This window comes from Myodes glareolus, chromosome 5, assembly GCF_982192425.1.
Source record: "Myodes glareolus chromosome 5, mMyoGla1.1, whole genome shotgun sequence".
Lineage (NCBI taxonomy): Eukaryota > Metazoa > Chordata > Mammalia > Rodentia > Cricetidae > Myodes > Myodes glareolus.
The window spans coordinates 48,173,569-48,198,082 of record NC_142030.1 but is presented as its reverse complement, the minus strand read 5'-3'; the positions used below and the strand labels follow the sequence as shown (position 1 = coordinate 48,198,082).

Here is a 24,514-nt window from a genome sequence, read left to right as displayed (position 1 = left end):
CCCATTAGCTCAGGTAAGCTGTTTCAGTGGGTGTACCCATCATGGTTGTGACCTCTTTGCTCGTATTCTCCTTCCTCCCTCTCTTCAACTGGACTTTGGGAGCTCAGCCCAATGCTCCGCTGTAGTTCTCTGCATCTGTTTCAATCAGTTGCTAGATGTTGGGTCTATGATGACATTTAAGATAATCATCAATCTGAGTACAGGGCAAGGCCAGTTCGGGTACCCTCTCCACTGTTACTTAGGGTCTTATCTGGGGTCATCCTTGTGGATTCCTGGGAATTTCTCTAGTGCTAGTTTCATGCTAGCCCCATAATGGATCCCTCAATCAAGATATCTCTTTCTTTTCTCTCCGTCTCTGTCCTTCCCCCATCTCGACCATTCCATTCCTTCTAGTTCTCCTCCCCCTCCCTTCTCCTTTCCTCCTCTCCTTCTTCCTTCGTCCCCCCCCCCCCCCCCCGCATCCACATGCTCCCAGTTTTCTCAGGAGATCTTGTCTATTTCCCCTTCCCAGGGGGATCTATGTATGTTTCTGTTAGGGTTCTCTTTCTTCTTAGCATCTCTGGGGTCATGGAATATAGGACCCTTTCCCTTTGCTTTCCAGCTAGTATTCACCGATGAGTGAGTACATGCCATGCTCATCTTTCTGGGTCTGGGTTACCTCACTCAGGATGTTTTTCCCTAGTTCCATCTATTTGCATGCAAATTTCAAGATGTCATTGTTTTTTACCCCTGAATAAGTACTCCATTTCGTATCCATTTTTCAATTGAGGGAGCATCTAGTTTGTTTCCATGTTCTGGCTATTACAAATAATGCTGCTAAGAACATAGATGAACAAATGCCTTTGTAGAATAGTTGAGCATCCTTTGGGTATATGCCCAAGAGTGGTACTGCTGGGTCCTGAGGTATGTTGATTCCCAGTTTTCTTAGAAACCACCATACTGATTTCCAGAGTAGGTTGTACAGGTTTGCTTTCCCACCAGCAATGAAGGAGTGTTCCCCTTACTGCAATCCTCTCCAGCATAAGCTGTCATTGGTGGTTTTGATCTGAGCCATTCTGACAGGTGTAAGATGTTATCTCAGAGTTGTTTTGATTTGCATTTCCCTGATGGCTAAGATTGTTGAACATTTCCTTAAGTGTCTTTCACCATTTGAAATTCTTCTGTTGAGAACTCTCTGTTTAGATCTACACCCCCTTTTTTAATTGAATTATTTTGATATTTTGATATCTCTTGAGTTCTTTATATATTTTGGAGATCAGTCCTCTATCTTGTGTGGGATTGTTAAAGATTTTTTCCCATTCAGTAGGCTGCCTTGTTGTCTTATTGACTGTGTTCTTAGATTTACAGAAGGTTCTTAGTTTCAGGAGGTCCCATTTATTTATTGTTGCTCTCAGTGTCTGAGCTACTGGGTTTATATTTAGGAAGTGGTCTCCTGTGCCCATGTATCGAAGGCTACTTCCCACTTTTTCTATCAGGTTCAGAGTGGCCAGGTTTCTACTGAGGTCTTTAATCAATTTGGACTTGAGTTTTGTGCATATAGTTAGATATGGATTTATTTTCATTCTTCTACATGTTCACATCCAGTTGTGCTAGCACTATTTGTTGAAGATGCTTTCTTTTTTCAAATGCATAATTTTAGCTTCTTTGTCAGAAATCAGGTGTTCGTAGGTGTGTGGATTAATACCTAGGTCTTTAGCTGGGCAGTGGTGGCACATGCCTTTAATCCCAGTACTCAGGAGGCAGAAGCAGACAGATCTTTGTGAATTCGAGGCCAGCATGGTCTACAAGAGCTAGTTCCAGGACAGGCTTCAAAGCTACAAATAAACCCTGTCTCGAAAAACCAAACCAAACCAAATCCAGAATCCAGGTCTTTGATTTGATTCTGTTTGTCCACTTGTCTGTTTTTATACAAATACCACTCTGTTTTCATTACTGTAGCTCAATAATAGAGCTTAATGTCTGGATGGCGAGGCCTCTGGAAGTTCCTTTATTGTACAGGCTTGTTTTGGCTATCCTAGGTTTTTTGTTTTTCCATATGAAGTTGAGTATTGCTCTTTTGATGTCTGTGAAGAATTGTGTTGGGATTTTTGATGGGGATTGCATTGAATCTGTAGTTTGCTTTTGGTACGATTGTCATTTTTATTATGTTGATCCTGCCTATCCAAGAGCATGGAAGATCTTTTCATTTTCTGATATTTTTTTCAAAGACTAAAAATTCTTGTCCAGCAGGTCTTTCACTTGTTTGATTAGTGTTACCCCAAGATATTTTATGCTATTTGTGGCTATTGTGAAGGGTGATGCTTCTCTGATTTTTTTCTTAGCTTCTTTATCATTTGTATATAGCAGGGCTACTGATTTTTTTAGTTGATCCTGTATCCTGCCACATCACTGAAGGTGTTTATCAGCTATAGGAGTTCCCTGGTAGAATTCTTGGCTTTACTTTTGATACTATCCTATCATCTGTGAATAGTGAAAGTTTGACTTCTTCCTTTCTAATTTGTATCCCCTTGATCTCCTTTTGTTGTCTTTGGATTTTCACTGAGTTCCCTTGAGCACAGCCATCTGCTTCTTGCTGCCTCATTGGTTGTGGTACCTTGGACAATGAATCTGTTTCTGGTTGGTGTCCAATGCACTGTATGGGTAGGAGGGGATCTGGGACTTCATCTTTGACTCTGTAGGGTGAATTGCTCACCTTTGTCCTTCTTCTTCTCAGACACATGGAAAGCATGCTCTGCCGGGCCACCACAATGTCTTTCCTCATCATCTTCCCCGGAACCATTGTGGCACCTCTTCCTCTACTGTCACCACGCTCATTCTCAGGGACAGCCCCTGGCCATATTCCAGCAAGGTTTTTAGAATTGAAAGGCACAAACATGCATGATCAACCCCCCTTTAAGCTGGAAGTGGGCAGGATGGCTATGCTAATCAGGTATAAACAATAGCAGTACACCTAGAAAAGGAGGATTTAGCAGAATGAGCAATTGTTCACTTTATTTTTCTTCTCCTGACTCTTATCACTGTTTTGATCAATCTATTGATTTAATATTTATTAGAATTTCACATGGCAGTTATGAAGCTAAAAGTGTTTCCCTCTTGAGTCGGAGTGAGGGAGGAAGCATAGAAAACTAGCATCCCAGAACTGGGAAGGGACGATGGTGTGACCAGGGCATTGCCACACCACCATTACCACAAGTGAGTGAGGAGGGTTTTCTGACTAGCATAGGACTTCAGAGCCTTTCTATAACTCTCTTACCATATCTTATATGCAATAATTCTCCACTATTCTATCATTATCTATCACCATTGAATGAAATGTGACCGCTAGGCACAGTTTTAAGAGTGACTATGATTTGGTTAAAATATTATCGCATTGCTTTTGAACTAAGTATGTAGTAATCCCAGTACTTTAGGAAGTTGGGCGAAGTGTGGTGGAAAAAGAATATCTCCACAGAGGGGCAGTCGCCACTAGGGAGCGCTGCCACGGAATTTGCTGCAGCTGTCTGGGTGGATTCATCATGTGTCCACAAAGGGGCAGCCTTCCCCTTGTGATCGCTTGTAGTTGGGTTTTCTTTGGTGATGCAGGATGTTTATTTGCCTTCAGAAAAGAAGCACAGATTTGTCAAATGATGTCAGAGATGAATGGTATAAAGTGTATTGAATAAAAAAATGTAACCAAGAAAACAACAAACAAAAAAACCTTTAGGAAAACGCAGATAATTTCCTTCTGTGTAGAAGCTGGCTTGCGGTTGTTTCTAGCTGTCATTCGCAAACAGACCTCGGAGAACCAGCATGCCTGTGTGTGGAATTACAAACACTTTCTCTTTGGTTTTCCCAGCTCTGGACATCCAGCTTAGGGCTCTGGGAAGGCTGTGCGGCGCGTTTCGATCCAACCCCCATCTGTTTGCTTTCAATGTGTGAATCTGTTCCTACTTGAAAGCTAGCATCTGGACGTGTGTGATGACACCTGCCCAGGCCTGCCCCACAAGTGTTTTGGTTTTGGTGGCCTTTGAGGCACAGGTGGGAGCAGGCCCTCAGTGACTCGCTAGGCAAAGCACGGTCTGCCCTAGTGCTGCTGCCTCCCCTATGGCATCTGTACTTTGCTGGTGCATCAAATGGGCACCCATGCCCAAACATCGTTTCACATTTCTTGGCCTTTTAAAATGTTCATATTTTAATAAAAAAGTTCACATTTCTTACTTCCTTTGCACCCAAACAAAAAAGAGAAAAACGAAGCACAAAATTCATATGATGTAATAGGTAATAGTTTTAGACATGGGCTTTTTTTTTTTTGTATGGCTCAGGAGGTCACACACTCCTGTTACAAGGGTGTACATTGTACATGTCTTTGTCAAGAGATATCTGGTCACTGTTGGCAGGAGTAATAAGGCCATATCTAATTCTGTATGGCATTTATCAAAAGTTCGGTGCTCACCAAATGCTGCTGTAGAACAGGATGGTTATATAGCAAAAGGCCATGGCTTCTGCTCTCCGGCTTCACAATTATGTGGAGAAAATCTAGGTATCCTTCCAACAAGCATCTCACGAACTGACACACGCTGCTGCACCTAGCGAGGCAAGCAGGACGGACGGGACCCTTGCTTTGTGAAGATGTGGTGACAGCACACGGCGGAGAAGGCTGGAGTGCCTGCATCATTGAGGAACCAGTGAGATGGAGTGACAGACAGTACGGGAGGAGGGCTTAGGATGTGTGAAGGAGCCCTGTGTCAGTCAGGATGAGGCAGGTTATGCTGCGATAACAAAACTCCTGAATGTCCCAGCAGCTTAGAACAGTGGCAGATGCAGAATGTGGACAAATCCGGGCATGTCTGGTTTTGTGTGTCTGACGACCTACTACTGGCTCTCATATTTCTATAGGGTTGTTTTGTTTTTTTTTTTTTGTCTGTTTGTTTTTTAAGAGATAACCTACTGCAAAACTGTGTGTTCCACAAGATTAAAATGTTCAGTGACTAGTCCTACACGAGAATGCCTTTCCACTCCTAAGCTAAAGGCACCAGGTTTCTAATCAGATGCGGCTTGCCCCTCACAGGTCAGTAAGGGCTGAGCTGAACTCATGGCCCATACCTGCTTCTGCCTGAAAAGCTGCGAGAGAGGGCAAGACAGCCACACCTCAGCTCTCCGAACTTCTGCACAGATGGCTGGATGCTTTTTATGCTCAGTTGACTTTCATTTATTTATTTATGGGGGCAGAGGTAGGGGTATGTGTGTGTGTATGTATGTGTGTGTATGTATGTGTGTGTATGTGTGCTGTATGTGTGCATATGTATGTGTGTGTGCATGTGTGTGTATGTATGTGTGTGTATATGTATGTGTGTATATGTATGTGTGTGTGTATGTGTGTGTGTATGTATGTGTGTGTGTATGTGTGTGTGTGTGTGTGTGTGTTCAGCAGACATCTTGTAAAGTTGTTTCTCCCTGTCTACCATGTGGTCTCTGGGGTTAAATTTGATCTTCAGGTGTGGTGATAAACAACTCTACCCTCCGAGCCATCTGGCCAATACCATGCTCAGATACCGCTGATCAAAGTCATTCAGCATTAGTGGTGTTTGGATGGATTCCTCCCAAGAAAGAATATGTGGTCCATGGTGATTGTCACCATAAGGTCACTCAGTCTGCTGGGTAACCTTTGGGCAAAGAAGCTAGAAGGAAGGATGAACGCAAAGGCATGGATACAGCAAGTGCCGAAGATTAGAGATGCTAAGAATGCGGTGCTTTTGGGTGCTACAAAGAGGCTTGGTGTGGCAAGACAGGGAGCTTCAGTGTTCACACTCCATATTAAGCGATTAGATTTGGGAGACAGGAGGATGATTACAGTGTTAGGGCTGTGCAAGTCAGGAAGGACCAGAAGCGGATAATCGGGCTAACAATGAATCACACTGTCAGAGTGACCGACTATCCCTTAATAAGATGTGGAGAGGAGTGGGCCTGGTCGGGTTGGCAGCTCACAGAGGCTGGCTGTCACCTAAGCCTTTCTCTGCTGGACCTGCAGCAGGCTGGCTTCTAGTCCATATGCTTGTGTTCTTGTTATTACAAAGATGGTTGCTGGAACTCCAGGCATTGTTTCTATACTCATAGGCCAGAAGTAAGGAAGCTGATATGATAAATACAACAGTAAAAATGCCCTTCAAATATTGTCTGCTTCTTGTCATTACAGAAAGTCAAAAATCTCCTCCAGACTTCTCATGTAGTATTAGTCAAAATCAATCAATTTTTTTTTCTTGAGACAGGGTCTATCTGTACAGCCCTGGCTATCCTGATACTCTGTAAACCAGGCTGATCCCAACCTCATAAGATCCATTTGCCTCTGCCTCCTGAATGCTGGGATTAAAGGTGTGTGCCACCACACCCAGCCTAAACTCAGTCTGGTGATCATATCTGGCTCCAAGGGAGACAACAACAGGGGGAGAAGGGACTGGCCAATGGTGATTGGGTTTTCTGTCCTCAGCATGCGTCACCAGAGGCTCTGGTGCCTGTCCAGGACAGGCAGCATGTAAGCGCTGCACACCATAGCGTGAGAGACACAGCAGTTTGGGGACCCAGAGGTAGAAGTTCCGGTATTCAGTTAGCGAAGCATGAGAAATATTGGAGTCCCAGTTTGCAGAGACAGAGAACAAGGGGAGGGAACTGAAGGCACTCATTAAAATCCAAATTAAGGCATTCTTGTCTAAGCCAGCCATGCAGCTCTCAGAAAGATGTAAGGCAGTTTGGCTTTCAATAGGTCCCCAAAGCTCTGTCTTCATGACGACCCATTTGACTCTTGGTCCAGCCTCAGATCCAAAGCAGGCCGGGCTGTGCTCCTGTCCCTGGGACTCCCAGCATGCCACCCCACTGCTGCAGTGCTCCCAAGTCCAATCCTGCTCCTCCAGCTTAATCTCAGCCACCCATGTCTGGCAGACTGCCTCCCAGCATCCAGGACGTGGTATTTAAATATCAGGTGCATTCCTTTGACTCTGATTCTCTGCCAGAACTTATCAAATATTTATTAAGAGGGTAGACAAACAAATACAGACATGAATGAGGGCCTTCGGGGTGGCTTAGTGGGCAAAGGCACTCGCCCCCTAAGCCCTGCTACTGGTGTTTGATCCCCGGGAACCTCATGATAGAAGGAGAGGTGACTCTTAGAAGTTATTCTCTGAACTCCTCTTACGAGTGCCATGCACGCACATATGCCTCCCGCCTCCAAATAAATCAGTGATAAAAAAGAGGAGGAAACAATGAATGATGATAAGAACGTACTGATGAGTAAAATACATGCGGGTAGAAATACCAACAAGAGGCAGGGGTGGAGCGGTTGTCGGAGCGGTGTGTTTGATGCCAGGGAAGTTCTGTTGAGCATGGCAGTCCTTGGTACCACTGGCAGTAACCTGAAGGAAATGCCCCCCCCCCCCCATGAATGCTGTAGAACTCGAAAGAACAGGGACCTCAAATACTACTGCAGCCCTGGGTGTCCTTTAGAGGGTTCGGCGATTTTAGTCGTCATTGTCCACTGATGTGCGCTAAGATATGTGTCACTTTAGACATGGATAGGGATTCCAACCCCCGCAGGGGTGTGCTGTTCATCCCTGGAAAATCTGGCCATCTAGTGACGCTTCCTGTGGCCTCCGTAGGTCTCTGGATCTACCTGACTTTGAACCTTCTCTGGGGTCTACTTGAATTCAAGGTGAGAGACACCTTTCTGTGCCCCAGGCCTAGCCCAGTGGCGCCTTCAGCTCCCGGCAGGGTGGCCACTTCCTCAGTCTGCTGCGCACATGTTACTTTGCGGTGACACTTTCTGCCGAGGCCATCACAGATGCCGCACGCTGGAAAAATAGAGGGATGTCAAAGGAAGTTCAGCCAGATCCGTTTCCAGGACACTGAGGGTGCTAAGAGCTGGGAAAGGAGGCTGCAGGGGACCTAGTTCTGATGGTTATGGAAGCTGTGAGGTCTCCGGTCGACAGGATCTCAGGCTGGAGAACCGGCAGAGAAGTCCTGAGCAGAAGCCTTAGAACCAGAGAAGCTGACAGCCCTGAGCACACGGAGGAACCTGAAGATGTGATGCTAACCAACGAGAGGAGAGATTTGGCTGCTCACCAGGGGCTGCCTGGGGAAGGGGCACACAGGGGCACAGTGTGAAGGTCAGGCTCCCAGCCCAGACTTCTGAGTCTCCTACCCAGTTTAGGACACTCCATGTTAGACTCAGCATGCCCTTTGTTGAATTGAAATAGGAAGTTGTTAGTGACAGCTGAACGTCACTCCTGGGAAGGCCAGGAAGGGGTCAGGAGATGGAGATGAGGAATCTGTGACCTTCGGGAAAGGAAGTGCAGCGTGGCTGGACTCTGCTGAAGGAAGACCCCGAGCCTCCTCTTAGAAATCCACGTTCTCTTCAGGGTCTTGCACGGGTGATTCTGAGACTGTGGGAATCCGGAATGGCAGCGGTAAAGAAACTGGCTGTACGGAGCCGAGACGTGAGGTGGGCTCGCCTGCCGTGGTGCCACAAAACTGTGGGGCTCCAACAGCCTCCCTTTCGAGCATTGTATGCTTCTGACTAAGCGCTTTCCTGCTCCATAGGGAGCATTTGTTATGGGACCAAAAAAAGCATGTCTCCCATGTCAGCCACTGCTCTGAGACACATAGGCCGACAGACACATGGACACAGATGCTCCATAACCGCTCTCTCTCCGCTACTCTTTACATTCCTCCATGAAAGGCCACTTTAGGTAGAAGAGAAGCATCTCTTGGGCACTGTGGAGCTGTAGTCATGGACTGGGACAGGACAAATGGCTGAAATGTGCACAGTTTAACCTGTACTCTGAGTGTGGCCTTATGGCCTTACAGGCCTCTCGTTTCCTCAGTGGAACCTATCATGTTACCACAGGGCCTCCACATATATCTGTTCCTCTGTCTGCACGTATCACCTCTTCTTGGCCTTGTCATCCTTGGTAACTTCTCCATCTGATAGTTACTTAGCCACCATGTTTTAAGAGCTTCTCTCTCTCTCTCTCTCTCTCTCTCTCTCTCTCTCTCTCTGTCTCTCTGTCTCTCTCTCCTCTCCCTCCCCCCCCCATGTGCAGGTGTGGGCATGTGCCTGTGCACGTGTGTTTGGTGGGGATGTGCCATAGACTGTGTGTGCATGGCCTTGAACTCAGCCCGGAGCTGGATTGCTTGTTTGAATGCAGGGGATGCAGGCTGCACATGACCAGTACCCCAACACTTGTCTTTTCAAAGCGCTCCCATGCTGTATGAACTTGTCTTCAGTTGTTAATGGTGAATTTCTAGTCAAGCATACTGATGCCCTCATGATTTCAGAGATAAAACATTTCTTCCCCATATGTTACCCAAATGAGGAAAGAGAAGCAGAAGTATCTCCTGCTGCTTCCAAAACCCTCCCTGTGGCCAGACGGCATTCATTTTTGCTATTCTAGCATTTCTCAACTCTCTGTGTTTTTGTGAACATATGTCCAAGCCCATGCATTAGCTAAATTAATTGGAGTGAATAAAAACCATTATAAGATTCCTTGGTTTTTACCTCTTGAGATCACTTTTCATAAGGTGATTTTTTGCACGTCTTCTTAGTTTTCAAGTTAGACTAGGCTTACCTGTGCTCAAATTATAGTGAACTCCCTAGACATTTGTTGGAGAGTGCTTCCTATCTTTCAGAGTGTTGACTTCATCTTACCAATTTTCTCCAGTATATGCTAGATCAGCAAGCTATCAGCTTGTGGATAGTGGACCACACTGCAGAATTGTGGACGCACCTATGACCTGTACATAGAGGTGTGTACTGACGTCATCCAGCAGTGGCAGACCTCGACTCTTGTGGAGAATACCAGACCTTAAACCTTGATGAGGATAAGTAAAGTAATGTCCTATAGTGACAGATGCTCAGTTGAATGAATGGATAGAGGCCTCAAGAAGGAGGGTAAAATTTATGATAGTGCGTGCTTGATGTACATCTCTGAAAATTCAGAGCATGTCTACTCTTTTAGCCTGGTAGAATTTGGTATTTATTCTTCTTATGTATCAGGGGGTTTTGCAGCATTTCAGTCTTGTCTCTAGTGTGGAGGATTACTGTTTCAGGGTAGGAACAGAGGCCAAGAGTATAGGAGCTGAGTTCTACATTCCTGCTGCTGGTGACGTGGCGTAAGGAGTCCACTAATGGGTAATCTAATCCTACAGAATTTAGAGACTTAGAATAATAAACAGTTTTTCAGTTTCTGCAGGGAAGAACCCAGGGGAAGCCTGACTGGGTGACTGATTCAGGGTCTGCCGCAGATCTGAAGGAAGTGGTCAGCTGGTTACATTGTGGGAAACCCCAAACACTGTCAGAGGGTGGGCTTTCAGGATAACATGCACCACACAGCTGACACCACCTGGCTCTGGTGTGGAGTAAGTGCCTTACAAGAGAAGTAAGGGCCCATCATGTGGAACAACTTCTCTTCTTGCTGGGACATCTTCGGCAGATTCTGACAGTGTCAATGAACAAGAGTGAGCACACCAAAAACAGAAGCGAGAGTCACCGTAGTCCAGCTTCTCATCCCAGATGCTCAGCTTTAGTCATGACCCCCACCACCTCTAAAAAAGATTTAACATCTACCTATTGAAGTTAAGAATGTTCAGAGCTGTTGCTATAGTGGAGGGGATGCTTGGCTCCAGGAATGTTATCCAAACTCCATGGTGAGATGGTCGAGCAGAGCAGGAAGCCCGCTGAGATGCTGGCACACCTCTTTGACCAGCATCAAAGTGTACTGAGGGGGCTTCTGCCTGAGATGCCTGTTCCAGTAATTTCCAGGGAGGATGCTATGGACTATCCTGGGGACCTCCCTGGAGGTGCTGGGGATCCAGCTGAGGAGCTGGCTTTGTTGCAGGTGTGCTGTCTTCTGAGTGCAGTGAGACCTGTGTGAAGCTGGGTGGGTGTCAACAGGGAACCCAATGGCGGCACTTGGGGGAAATGAGCCGCTCTCGGGGGGAAGTAAGTCGCCCCCAGACACCCGTGGTCACCATGCTCCTCCTCTTGCATCTCTTCTAGTGTCTTCTACAAAGTTCTCTAGCAGGGCAGCTGGAAAGGAGAAATGTTCTTGGGGCCCACTCCTGTATCACAGAGTTTTACGGTGTTCTTTTAGTACAGTCAAATTGATACCAAAAATTAACCATCTGGATAACTTAGGTAAAAATTTTTAAAAAATAGCAGAGAGAGAGAGAGAGAGAGAGAGAGAGAGAGAGAGAGAGAGAGAGAGATCAATTTGAAAGACTTATGTAAGTCATGTGTAATTCAAGCATTATAGAGGTTGAACCAGGAAAATTGCTGATTCTGAGGTGAGTCTGAGCTATGGTGTGAGACAGTCTCAAAAGAAAATGAAAAAACAAAACAAAACAAAACCAAAACCCAAACTGTGTTGGGATTAAAGGTGTGTGCCACCACTGCCCGGCTCCAACTTACTGTTTTATAAAAAGTCAAATTAAACATACACTTATAACATAATCTAACTGTTCCACTGCAAGAGAAATGGAAGGTTCAGTTAACATGAAAATGTGCCTGCAGTCCTTGTTGAATGTTGGGTAGAAATGGGAGTGGCCAGCCCTGACTTTTAAAATTTCAACTTTTCTTTTTTGAGACGAGGTCTGCTATGTGTGCCTGAAACTACAATCCTGAAACTCACTGTGGAGCTAGGCTCATCATGAACTCACGATTCTCCTGCTTCAGTTTTCCCAGTCCTGAGACTGCGGGTCTGTGCTGTGGCCTCAACATTCTTGACTTGTTTTGAAAGTAGAAACAAAGCATTCAGCCTTTCAGCATTAACTAGTGTGTTAGCCATAGGTTTTTAGCCATTCCCTTTATGAGATTAAGGAGGTTCCAATGTATTTCTACCCTGCTGAGAGGTGTGAATACTGCCAGGGTCTCTGTGCATTTGTTGTGATGGCTGTACAGTCTTCCTGTGTGTGCATGAGTGTGTGTATGTGTGTGTACATGTGTGTGTGGGTATATATGTGTGTGTGTGTGTGTGTACATGTGTGAACGTTTGCGTAGATCAGAGAACAACTTGCCTTCAAGTCACTCTCCCCCCGATATTTTCAGACAAAGGCTCTCGGAGTAACTGGTGCTGATGAGCCGTCTGACCTTGGTCGCCAGTGAGTCGAGTGACCCCGCTGACCCCCATGTGACAGTATTGGTGCAGCAGGCACTTTACCAGACCGTCCATCTCCCTAGCTGCAGTTCCCTTTACTGTGGTCTGGTGACCACACTGGCTGGTTTCTAAGGGCTGAAGCAACTGATAGTCTCATGTTCTGGTGACACTCTTTTCAGCTATTACGCTTTGGTCTCTGTGTTTCTGGGTGGGTCTGTGAGTGTGTTATGGGTCTTCTTTATCGATGCCTGTGGGAGGTGCTGCTCTCAGGCCTTTCGCATCAGAGCCACATTGGCCTAGGGGCTGGTCATTCATGTGTAGCAGGTGATGCACTTTTTAAATATAGGATTGGATACTCAGTGAAGCAACCAAGGCTAGATTCGTTTTTTGGTTGACATCAGGCTTTCTGTTGACATCAATCTCACTGTTGATTTCTCTGTATAAGACATTAAGCAGACTGCTCATTTTCTCTGAGCCTCAGTTTTTCACATCTATAAAATGCATATTATACTACATGATTTCAAAACATACTACAAAGCTGTAGCAATCAAAGCAGCATGCAACTGGCATAGAAATAAACAGACCAATGGGATGAGTTTGAGAGTCTAGAAGGAAACCCGTACATCTATACGTATCTGGATTTGACAAAGGTGATAGGTATACATATCATAAAAATGCAGTTTGGAAAGAATAGTCTTTAAAATGAAAATGAATGGTGTGGAGGAAAGTTGAATATATACAGGCACGAGAAAAAGACTAGAAAGAAGCCCCTCTTTCAGCAGTTATGAAAACCATAGAATGAATTAAAGTCATAAGTGTGGAATAAATAGAGAAAAAACCCCACAAGAAATGGTTGAGAACATTTATATATTTTGGGAAGGACCCCAAAGTACAGGAGACAAATCAAAAACTGACACATGGATTCAAACAAGTCGAAAGGTTTCTGCAGACCCCAAACAACCCATGAACAGTTGGCATCTCAGAAGGACTTGTAGGAATGAGCATCAGGTGTCTTTAAAAGTCCCAACATCACTAATCTGCAAGAAAGTGCAAATTCAACCACAGGGACATCGTTTTTGCTCCAGTAAGAAAGACCATGATAAAAAAAGATCGAAGGTAATTGTGTGCAGCAACTCAAAATAAATAAAAAAACAAGGAAGCGGCTACCCTCTCTCTCCCTGCTGGGGAGGGGAAGAAAACAGGCTCTGGCCAGGAAGTGGAGGAAGACAGCCCTGCTGAATGATGTAATTAGATACTGAGAACGGCAAACTAAAAACGTCCCCTGAAACATTAAGAATAGTACTGCCGTATGATCTGATCCGGCAATTTCACTCCTAGGCAAACATCCAGAAGAAATGGGATCAGTGTTCACAAGAGATGCCTGTACTCTCAGTTTATTGCAGCAGAGTTCAAGTGGGTAAGAAGTAGAGACAGCCAGGTGTCCATCAGATGATGGATACATGAAGAATGTACAGCCCGGATACACAGTTGAGTGTTACAGAAAGAAAACAGAATCCTGTCTATCCTATTGCCTATTGTCTATTGCCTGTGGTGGATAGACACAGATCATGTGGTAGAGCAAGCAAGGCATAGAAGAACAAGTGTTCCAGGAGTCATTTGTACATGGCATGTGAAAATGTGCATCATTTGAACTATGGAGAGTAGTGAGGACCAGAGACTGAGGAGATGAGGGAGAGAAGGATGGGTAAAGAGAAGGATGGGCAAAATAAGCCAGACTCTGTTTATATATTTGAACTCAGAAGACTGGAGGAAAAAATTTTAGATGTTTCTACCACAAATGAATGTGTTTCACCTGATTCAAGCACTACATAACGTGTACACAGATCAAAGTGTAACATTAGGCAATTGAGATTTATAATTTTTGTTTTTAAATATAAACTAAAAATTAATTTAAATCAAAAGTAAGAAAAATACAAATTATCTTGATCTTAATGGGTATTATATGTAGATATCAATACATCTATTAAATTATCATACTGTACCCTGTAAACATGTGCAATTCTACATTTGTCAAAATTATGTTATGTTAGGGCTGTTATGTGGCTCAGCTCATAGAGACTTCCATGTCAAAGCCCTGAACTCAAAGCTCAGCATAAACAGGCAGGTGGCTCAGGTCTATAATTCCAGCACTTTGGACATTGAGGAGGATCAGAAGTTCAATGTCATCCTTAGCCACATAGTGCATTTTGCACCAGATGTGAGGGTCATCTCTGAGGTACATAAGACCCTGGCTCAGAATGTACTATTTTAAGTGAAAAAAAAAACAAATTATCACCAGTCTTCATGTCTAGTGTGGCTTGGCCCTTGACATCTGATGGGGAAGGCAGGAGAATGAAGAACAGACTCTAAGGAAAAACCAGACACACAGATGCAGAAAAGCTCGGCTCAGACAGTCTGCATGCACTCTGATGGTGAGGCAGCAACTGGGCTGACCTTGGACTGTGTGTTGTTCAGAGTCAAGAGAATGGCTTAGATGTAGGGGAGGGTCTCTGTGGGCAGCAGTCTCCGGCTGTAAACATCAGGGAGCAAGAAGCTTGCAGTGGGCTTCTTTGCACACACTGGTCAATGGTTGGTAAACGCCTGTACACATTGCTAATATTTGCACTCAGCCCGGAGGGAGGCTTTGACAGTTTCCCATGGGGAGGGGCATTGGTTGCTGCCTGCGTCAGCAATATGCATTCATTCAGGATTTCATGTGCTCCTTACATATTCATGTAAGGCTCCTTTGGCTGCCCACTCACATATATGTACTCACATAGTTCTATGTAATATATAAAATTTCAATATTGAATTATTTAAATTTACTGTTGTACTAGTTTTCACTATGCTATGCTATTTTAATCCTTAATTTTTGCAGATATGGCAAGTTAGTGCCAATAATTGCTTTTTAATTTTGGGTTCTCAGATCTTCATGATGATTTTTCAGAATTACTGTATTTTACTGTTTTCTCTCTTTCCTTTCCCTCACCTCCCCTTTCCATTCTTAGCCTTCATTACCCTCTCATCCCTCACCTCCACTTCCCTCTCTTCCCTCCTTTCCTTCCTTGAGATGGGATCTCACTGTGTAGCCAGACTGGTCTTGAACTCTTGATTTTACTGCCTTAGCGCCTAAGTGCTGGGACTTCAAGAATCTAGTCACGGAGACTCAGCTATATTTAAAAAAAAATTGTCATAGAATTTGCATCCCTGTCATTAACTAGAGACTAAATCATAGCGCCATTAATAAGATTATTATTTTACAATTTCAGATGTCCATTTTTAGTTGTTTTGACCAATTCTTCTTTTATCTTCACTTTTTGGTTGTTCTTTGAGATAGAGTCTCACTTGTGAACACATGCTACTCTACCTCGTTTCTTGAGCTGGGATCAAAAGGCTAAGCCACCACATCTGCTTTCCCCCTCAGATGCAGCTTTGACATAGCTACATGCATAACTGCTACAGTCTTACTATGTATTTGAGACCATTAAAGTAAAACTCACAAGATCAACAAGACTTCCATCTGCTTCAGTGAGCAAGACTGACTTTAGATTATTTTACAAAGATGAATCCCATTGTGTCTGTCAGTTTACAGAGCACAGTATGGTAGAATATATGTGAACTAAGGTTGGGGGTGGACAGAAGATGTGGGGGGCACTCTGTGAATGCACAGAGAGAGCACTAGTGACCTTGCAGAGTGTCAGATACTAGGGACTGCTAATCCTGGGGAAAGACAGTAACACGTTGCTCTGTTTTGTGAATTGTAGCTGACTTTGGACTGGCAAAGCAAAAACAGGAAAGCAGTAAGCTCACGTCTATGGTGGGAACGATCCTCTATTCTTGGTAAGGATAATTGTTTTATGGCTCTCATGTGGCACACTTAACTATTTTGAATTTCTGTTACTGTTCTTGCTTGCAAAGAGAATAGAGTTTGAAAAAGAAGCATATTGAGTAAGTTTTGTGTCCCTAGGTAGTTCACGGAAAAGAATTGTGTATCGTGTGTATTTAGAGCCACAACCCCAGGGTTAGCCTATTTATATTCCTTTGGGGGACCGAATTCTCCAACTTCCCATTGAAATAATCCTGACACATGACTCTGAAGAATGAATGAGGGCATGAGTTGCCATAGGACAGACACCATGAGCATCCCATGACTTGCACGCAGTGACCTGGTGTCTTCATACCTGGGGAAGGATTTCTGTGTCTTCCCTGTCCTGGAGCTGGACAGTGACAGGGACTGAGTCAACACTGTTGCGTCTCAAGTAGATGACAAAGCAGGTGCTTTGACCCCTGTCCCAGAGGCTGGATAAGTGAGTGCTCTGTTGAGATGATCAGAGACACTTGCGACACTGTGCACACCGTGAAGGTTCCTTTGCCAGACCGTTATGCGGCTTGTCGCGTGGCCCCTACCCAGGTAAACATGTGTGGAGTAAAATAATGTATTCTTTGAGAAATATTCTGAGCTCTCATTTAACAAACAGCTAAGAAGTCTCCAGTTTTCCCCATCTAGTCAATTGTTATACACTGCATCCTAGGGAGAGGGTTAAAATGATCCTAAGGCATGCTAGAAACTTGTCTGGGAGCAGCAACGTTACCTTGCAAAGTCCCTTCATGGAGCATTTAGGGAAATGTCTGCTGAGGGCGGCCTTCTGTCTCTCTTGTTAGAACTGCTTCTTTTACTTTGGAAACTGGGCCGTGGGAAGATGGACAGATGCTGCTGACCTTACCAGCATTTCTTAAACACTGGAGTTGATCTCATTCTGGGGATAATTCGGTCACAAAACATTAACTCTTCACACATTCTGTCTCAACAGATCTCACTGCCAAAATTACATGAGACTGAGATACAGAGTTAAATTTCAGTTAGTCATATTTAATATTAAATTTTTATTGCCAAGAGTATATGAACTAAATTCAAAATGCTAATATTTTAGTGTACAAAATACTGGATTTCTTTATGACACACACATGTGTACATGCATATGTGTATATACATGTGTGTATGTGTTTTGTGTATCATTTTACCTTGCTCAGATTTGCCCCAGCTATGCTTCTCATCCTTCCCCTGATAGTGTCCTTCATTCCTTAAACTCTGTCCTTTCTGCTCTCATATATATATATATACATATATATATAATGTGCAAATATTTATGTATGTAGAGTTGAGTATAGATTCTGCATATGAGAGAAAATGCTTGTCTCTTGCTTCTTTACCCCCCGTGTTATTTCCCCCCTCATTACACCCTTCCTCCCCACCTCATGGCCCCTCTTTCACTTTATGCCATTCATTCATTTATTCATTCATTCAAAGCTTTAGACCGGGTCATAAGTCTGCCTGTATTTGCACCACACCAAGCACACTAGAGTTGCTAGGAGGCTGGTCTGTTTGCTCTGTCCCAGGCACAGGAGGAGAGCCATGGGGAGATAGCCTCTGATTGCAGCCAATCCTGCTAGAGGAGGCCCTTGCTTTCCATTTACTAAGGGTTCAAAGTTTCTTGTTTTATGTTTTGGTTTCCTTGCTTTGATGTAGTTTTTGTAAATAAACCCCGGTCTGTAAATGTTGTGGTTCTGTCTCCAGAGCTACCCTGTGTGGAGCAGGTCAGTCTGGTTATGGCAGGGATCCAATAAGGAGGCAGAAATGACACAGTAGTTACATGGAGAAGTTTTAATATAAGGAATAGGTAACTTGTACAGGAGTAAAAGAAGATAGAAGGAAATTCTCTTTTCCTGGGGAAGTGTGAGCAAATCTTCTCACCTCAGGTGGGAGCCAATGGTAGACCAAAGTACACCAAAGTCCAACTTGGTGAGCCAGTGAGTTTACTAAGGTTGCACAAGTGTGTGTGTGTGTGTGTGTGTGTGTGTGTGTGTGTGTGTGTGTGATTACAGTAGTGGGGATTACTGAAAATGTCACTCCGGCCCTTGCAGGAGCTGAGCCCTGGAGATCCCCGCAGACTTGCCGGGATCCATGAGTTAGGTCCAGAGTCAGCTGGAGGCAACTGAGCTAGCCAGTTAGAGGCTCTTCTGGGGTGCTCTTCTGCTTAGAAAGAATTCCCCACACTGGTCAAGGTCTCTCTTCCTGGCTTCTATAACTTTATTGCATGGGGGGTGGGGGGGTAGGGCAGTACTGAAGATCTTACGTGATATCAGCCGTGCCCAGGTTTGTTTACTTCCCTAGTCTCATCAGCCTCCTTCGGGTTACCGAAAAGAAATGTTTGAGTTTGGAGGAAATTACTGCACAACACGGAGGCATTCCAGGTGAAGGGAATACGTATGGATATACAGAGGGTTGAACCAGCCCTTGAGAAGGCTGTGGCCTCAGGGTAGCAGGACAGCGTGCTCTGGGCCAGTCCCACACCCATGCTGTCTGCCCCCTAGTCCATACTAGAAAGTGCAAAAAAACCCCTCTACATACAGGGTGTACTGCTTCACCTTGTTCTCCTGTTAAATAAGAAACACGTAGAAGGACTTCATTGTTTGTGGAAGGTTTGGTTTCTTGAGACAGGATCTTACTGGGTAGCCCTGCAGATCAGGAATTTCTTATGTATACGAGGATGGCTGAAAACTCTTGCAGCTTCATGCCTTTGCCCCCATGCTGGGAACTTTTCATCTTGTCTTATGCAGAAGGATGAATTTCAGGAGACCTACCCAATGGTAGATCTCTCTATACCATTTATTTAGGCGCATAAATAGCTAATATTAGTATTCTATTCTCATAATTTAAATCTAATAAGGTTTTCAAACTAATAAGTCCTAATCTTGGCATTTCAGGCTGGGCATTATACCCGGAAACAATAGCATGGCCCCTAAAACAAAATCCTAACGTTTTTACCTGAGGGCACTTGTCCAACATCCACATTTTAGGGAGTTAAGTTATGGATTTGGCTTTAGTGATGGGGACTGGGGGTTTGGAGATGAGGATGGGGTGGGAGTGTAGGGCCTGGGAATGGGGAATAGGGGTGGGGTAGGGGAGTGTGGTGTTTCCAGGAGGCTTTTGTTAATCCTGAAATTTGCCATAAAAAAACAGTTCCACCATTTTGACCAAATTAAAGGAAGCTTTTATTAAAATGTTAAATACTGACCAAGATAGAATTTGGTCAGGACCATCACCTGGAAATTGTCCAGGTGAGCGTCCCCAAGACATGTGCTATTGGGGCTTAGATGGACAAAACCCACAGGCCACCATATTTTCCCAGGAGGCTTTGTTGTTATTTTCAAGAACCACAACTTCCAGAATCCTAGGAAGTACCTGATCCTTGGGATGATGGGACTCACAGGTTAACCTCAGGTATAAGATTTCCCCTCAAGTTGTGTATTGGGTCAAATCCTTGGCTCTATGAAGGGTAATGGTTTACATTGGGATCAAATTACCATTAGTTTAATGGTACCCACATAGGAATAATCATTTAATTATTGTATCAATGATATAAGAGCCAACAGTAATTAACAGAAGCACAAGGAAGGGCCAGAGGTCCTGTGACAGATATTTCTTTGTTCTGTATAAAGCAGGCCAAGTGTCCTATCATACTGTCGAACAATTTTAATTGATGCATCTCCCTGTTTGTAAATCTGAGCTCATTTTCCCCTGGTATATCAATTGGCATTATAGGTAGCCATTTTGTCCCCTGTGTCAGGGAGTTTCCTTTTGACTTAATGTTTTCAACTTCTATGGGGCAGGGATGATGTACTCTCTTCTGTAGCTGCTTCTGACTGAAGTGGGGCATAGTTTGTCAGGGCCCAGGAAGGCTGAGTGGCTAGTCAAGGCTGGGCGATGGGGCCTTTGTCAGAAGCTTCTTTTTAGCTGATCCAGGTGAAGAGGCAGGGAGCAATCACATTGGCTGGGCTGATTCCCATCAGCTTTCAGCCAATCCAGAACTCAACAGCTTGCAGTTTGCAGGTGCTCCCTGGTAGTGTGTCTGATTGTCAGGTGGCAGATGCTCCCTCGTCAGTGTGTCTGATTGTCAGGTGGCAGTCTGCTGAGATAAATAGAGACTAGGAACAGAAGTTAAAACGCAGGAACTTAAAGAAGAACCTTGCATTTGGAACTTTCTTGATTCACCCGTGACAGGTGGAGCCAAGCCTTATAACTCGTTTTTGATTTTTTTGAAGCTTATCTGAATTTTAGTCTACTAAAGGATATGAAAGTTTTAGATATATTAACCTTTCCATTCTATCGAAATCCACATCGTAGAAAAGCACTATTGGGTGTCTGTAGAGCAGCTGGAGCAGATTTAGACCTTTGAGTCAGAGCAAAGGCTATGGCTTTGGGTTAAAAAGCATGAGCATCTTTCTCCTATGTATAGAATGTCTGATATACTTTTTAGTCCAATAAAAGGCACCTTTAATTCTGTGCTTAGAAGACAATCAATGGGAACTTAAAACCCTGAGCTTGTGACTGAACAGTGAGCAGTCAGTGCTATACCAGTTTATCGGAAGTCTAGTTGTCAATGATAAAATTTTGAACCCTTGAAATCTCAGTGTAATAATAAGTCTTTATAGTTGGTATTTATATATCTTAAATCATTTTTCAAGACCCGGAGAACTTATGTTACAGCCTCAGTCCCTTATATAGAACATTTTCTTAGCCCACCAGAACTTAGACCTTGTATGGACTTCACTCATTCACCAGAGACACAAGGTATGACTGGGGACAGTCATTGCAAAGGGTTCTTTTTTAGTGGAAAGTCACCTCTGGAACCTGTTCAGTATGAAACCTGCGAACAAAGCCAACCTGTCTGTCTTTTTTTAAAACAAGAAACCTAAGAGTTTCACTAACTAATGAGCTAACAAGGCAGCCGCAGCCTTGGGAGAAGGAGCTGATTGTCTGCTGACAAAGTTACAGTTAGCCTAGCCATCGATGTGACCAGAGACTTGAGCAGAAATAATCAAAATGACCGAGACTTGTCCATAGTCCTTTACCTGGACAATTACCCCAGGTTCCTGTGGTCCCCGTGGCATTCAGTGTAGGGGTAACAGGACAGCAGCCATGGATGCCAGGCCCGGAAGGTGTGAAGCTTTCTTGTGGACCATGATTATGGGAGGAAGTGACCTCAGTTTGTCTAGGTGAAGTGGGGCAATCAACTCTCCAGTGTCCTGTTTGTCCACAGTTTGGGCTAGCCTTGGCTGCAAGTGAGGCATTGGGGCAGTTCTTCTCAGCGGTTGGCATTGCCACAGTCTAGGTAGAGTTGTCAGTTCTTGTGTCCATTGTCTTCTTAAAGACCATGGGAGGGGGTCACTGCTATGTCTGGGAGTCTCTGTTTGGTATATAAGTATAAATTTCTTAAATGCCATATTCAGCAAAAATTTATTAAGGATAGTCTCGAACATCTCAAGGCTTAATCATCTTTAACAGTTTATAATAAAATAACAATTTTTGCATTGAAGCTTTTTTAGTATCAAGAAATGACTTTAAACGTAGTCCTTATGGAGAGCAGAAACTTTCCTAATCCCTACATAGTACACCATATTATAGAGCACAACAGTTCCCTGTGTGACTCAGTTTACCAAAATAATTACAGCATAGGAATGCTAGCAAGAACAGGGAGGTTAGACATGTATCTTTAAATCGGTCTACGTTGACCCGAATAGACCTGAACTAAGGAGAGACTTTTTCTAAGCCAGTGTTTCCAAGTTCTTTGTCAAACTGCTTAGGTCACTGTGTTACCAAATCATAAGATAGAAATATCCCAAAACGACATGGAGGTGAATCTGAAACACATGGCAGAGGGAGATATAGCCAGAAGTAGAGAAAGCGGACAGAATCATTCTTGATAGGGTCTTCTTTGCTCCCATGCTTGTTGAAGACCTCAGGAGCTTCTTTTACTCAGAATTATCCTTCCCAAAGGAAGAGACTGAAGTGCACATTCCCGTCAGTCACTGAAGGGCCAGTCCTGAGGGCCTGAGCATGCCAGGCCTCTCAAGCAGCAGATACAGGGGACAAAAGTGTTAGCCCTGTCTGTGTAGACTGCAGATGGCTGTAATTCTGTCCTATGTGTTCAGGAGAACCAAGAGGAAGGTGCCAGCAGGACATCCCTGGCATTTGGTTAACTAGAGACACATATAGACAGAACAGGGATACACTCGCAGGATTAGCCCCCAAGACCTCAAAGGCTTTGAATATGCCAAACTATGATCCCTCTCTTCTCAGAAAAACAAAACAAAACTGAAACTTTCCCCTTATTCTGCAGACATACTCATCTATCTTGACAGGTGAGCTTCACCAGAGAAGCCCACAGAATTAGGAAGAGTGAAACTACCCCAGTGGTACTCCACAGTACGCGGGTAGCGTCCTCCCTGCCCCAGTGCTGACTGCACCGGTCTGCAGATCATTCCAGGCCATTCCTGAGCACCCATGGTGACAGTGACAAAGCTGTAGGGGGTGGGATGTCCCTCTGGAAAGATTTGTACTCTCTCCACTGCTCTTTGTCAATCTCACTCAGGATCAAGAAGACACTCTTCACATTCAGAGAGGGCCTTTGTATAATCACATGTTGTAGTTGAGAGACTTCAATTTCTTTTACAACTCACCATAATTATTTTATCTAGTTATGTACTTGATTTCTTTTCAGAGAGCTGGTGACATTTGGTTTGAATACAAATGAAAAGTCTATGACATCACCTGATAATGCCAGCTGTTTTGTCCCCATTAAAATCATCCTTAGAGACAAGCAAGTGGCAATTGGATATACAGTGAGAAACTCCAAGACGGGATTGAATTTAATTTATGTTTGTGACTCAATAGACTGGCTGTCCTTGACACCTGGAGTCTGGTATGGTACACATGTGGCATGCTTGCTAATGTGCCCAGACTGTGCTTCGCATTCAACTGGGCTCCCAGTCAGGTCCTCAGGGACGTAAAGCAGTGGACTAGAAAAACCTGGCATGTTCATTTCCTTAACCAAAAGTGGCTTCAGAGCAAAGAGTTTATTAGGTTTACACATCTCAGTTACAGTTCATTTCTGAGGGAAGCCAAGACTGGAACTCCAGACAGGAACTGAAGCAGAGGTCCTGGAGGAACGCTGCACACTGGCTTGCTCTTCATAGTGGGCTGGGGCCTCCCACATCAGTTGTTAACCCGCATTCCTGTCAGGTAAAGGGGGAAGTTGCTGAGTGGTGCCTTACACACGTTTCTAACTGCTTGGGGTCTGTGGATGTCACCTAGCCTGGAAGCTATGACATCTAAAGTGTTCTTAACCAATGAAAATAATAGTAAGGGGAAAAGACAGATAGATTGCCACTAGAATATATGTTATGATCCATAAAAACATAGAACTAATTGAAAGTACCACTAGTAAGCAGGAAGTACTCCATGGCTGCTGCTTCAGTTCGTGTCTCAGTTTGAGACTTGAGAAAATGGAGCTGGGGTGGTCCCCACAGCAGGAGGTTAGCTGGGGTGGGTCCCACAGGAGGTTACAGGTGTACAGAGCTGGGGTGGGTCCCCATAGGAGGTTACAGGTGTGCAGAGCTGGGGTGGTCCCCACAACAGGAGGTTACAGGTGTGCAGAGCTGGGGTGGGTCCCCACAGGAGGTTACAGGTGTGCAGAGCTGAGGTGGGTCCCCACAACAGGAGGTTACAGATGTGCAGAGCTGGGTGGGTCCCACAAAAGGTTACAGGTGTGCAGAGTTGGGGTGGGTCCCCACAGGAGGTTACAGGTGTGCAGAGCTGGGGTGGATCCCCATAGGAGGTTACAGGTGTGCAGAGCTGGAGTGAGTCCCACAGGAGGTTACAGGTGTGCAGAGTCCCCACAGCAGGAGGTTACAGATGTGCAGAGCTGGGGTCCCCACAGGAGGTTACAGGTGTGCAGAGCTGGGGTGGGTCCCCACAACAGGAGGTTACAGGTGTGCAGAGCTGGGTGGGTCCCACAAAAGGTTACAGGTGTGCAGAGTTGGGGTGGGTCCCCACAGGAGGTTACAGGTGTGCAGAGCTGGGGTGGATCCCCATAGGAGGTTACAGGTGTGCAGAGCTGGGGTGGGTCCCACAGGAGGTTACAGGTGTGCAGAGTCCCCACAGCAGGAGGTTACAGATGTGCAGAGCTGGGGTCCCCACAGGAGGTTACAGGTGTGCAGAGCTGGGGTGGGTCCCCACAGGAGGTTATAGGTGTGCAGAGCTGGGGTGGATCCCCATAGGAGGTTACAGGTGTGCAGAGCTGGAGTGGGTCCCACAGGAGGTTACAGGTGTGCAGAGTCCCCACAGCAGGAGGTTACAGGTGTGCAGAGCTGGGGTCCCCACAGGAGGTTACAGGTGTGCAGAGCCGGGGTGGGTCCCCACAGGAGGTTATAGGTGTGTTGAGCACTTAGACACTTGGAGGAAAGACAGATTCCAGCACAGGAGGGTTCGTCACTCTGGGTCACCCCGAGAAAACAGTGAGCTGTGTAGGAGATGGAGTTTGGGTTAGTAGTTT

General features: G+C 44.9%; 1 protein-coding gene across 1 annotated transcript in view; it reads left to right on the top strand.

Moving 5' to 3' along the window:
* Nek10 (NIMA related kinase 10) overlaps positions 1-24,514 on the top strand; it is a 171,524-nt gene that overhangs the window by 60,178 nt on the left and 86,832 nt on the right. Inside the window, 1 exon segment of the mRNA XM_048421327.3 lies at positions 15,884-15,959. Coding sequence (XP_048277284.3) covers positions 15,884-15,959 — 76 coding nt within the window.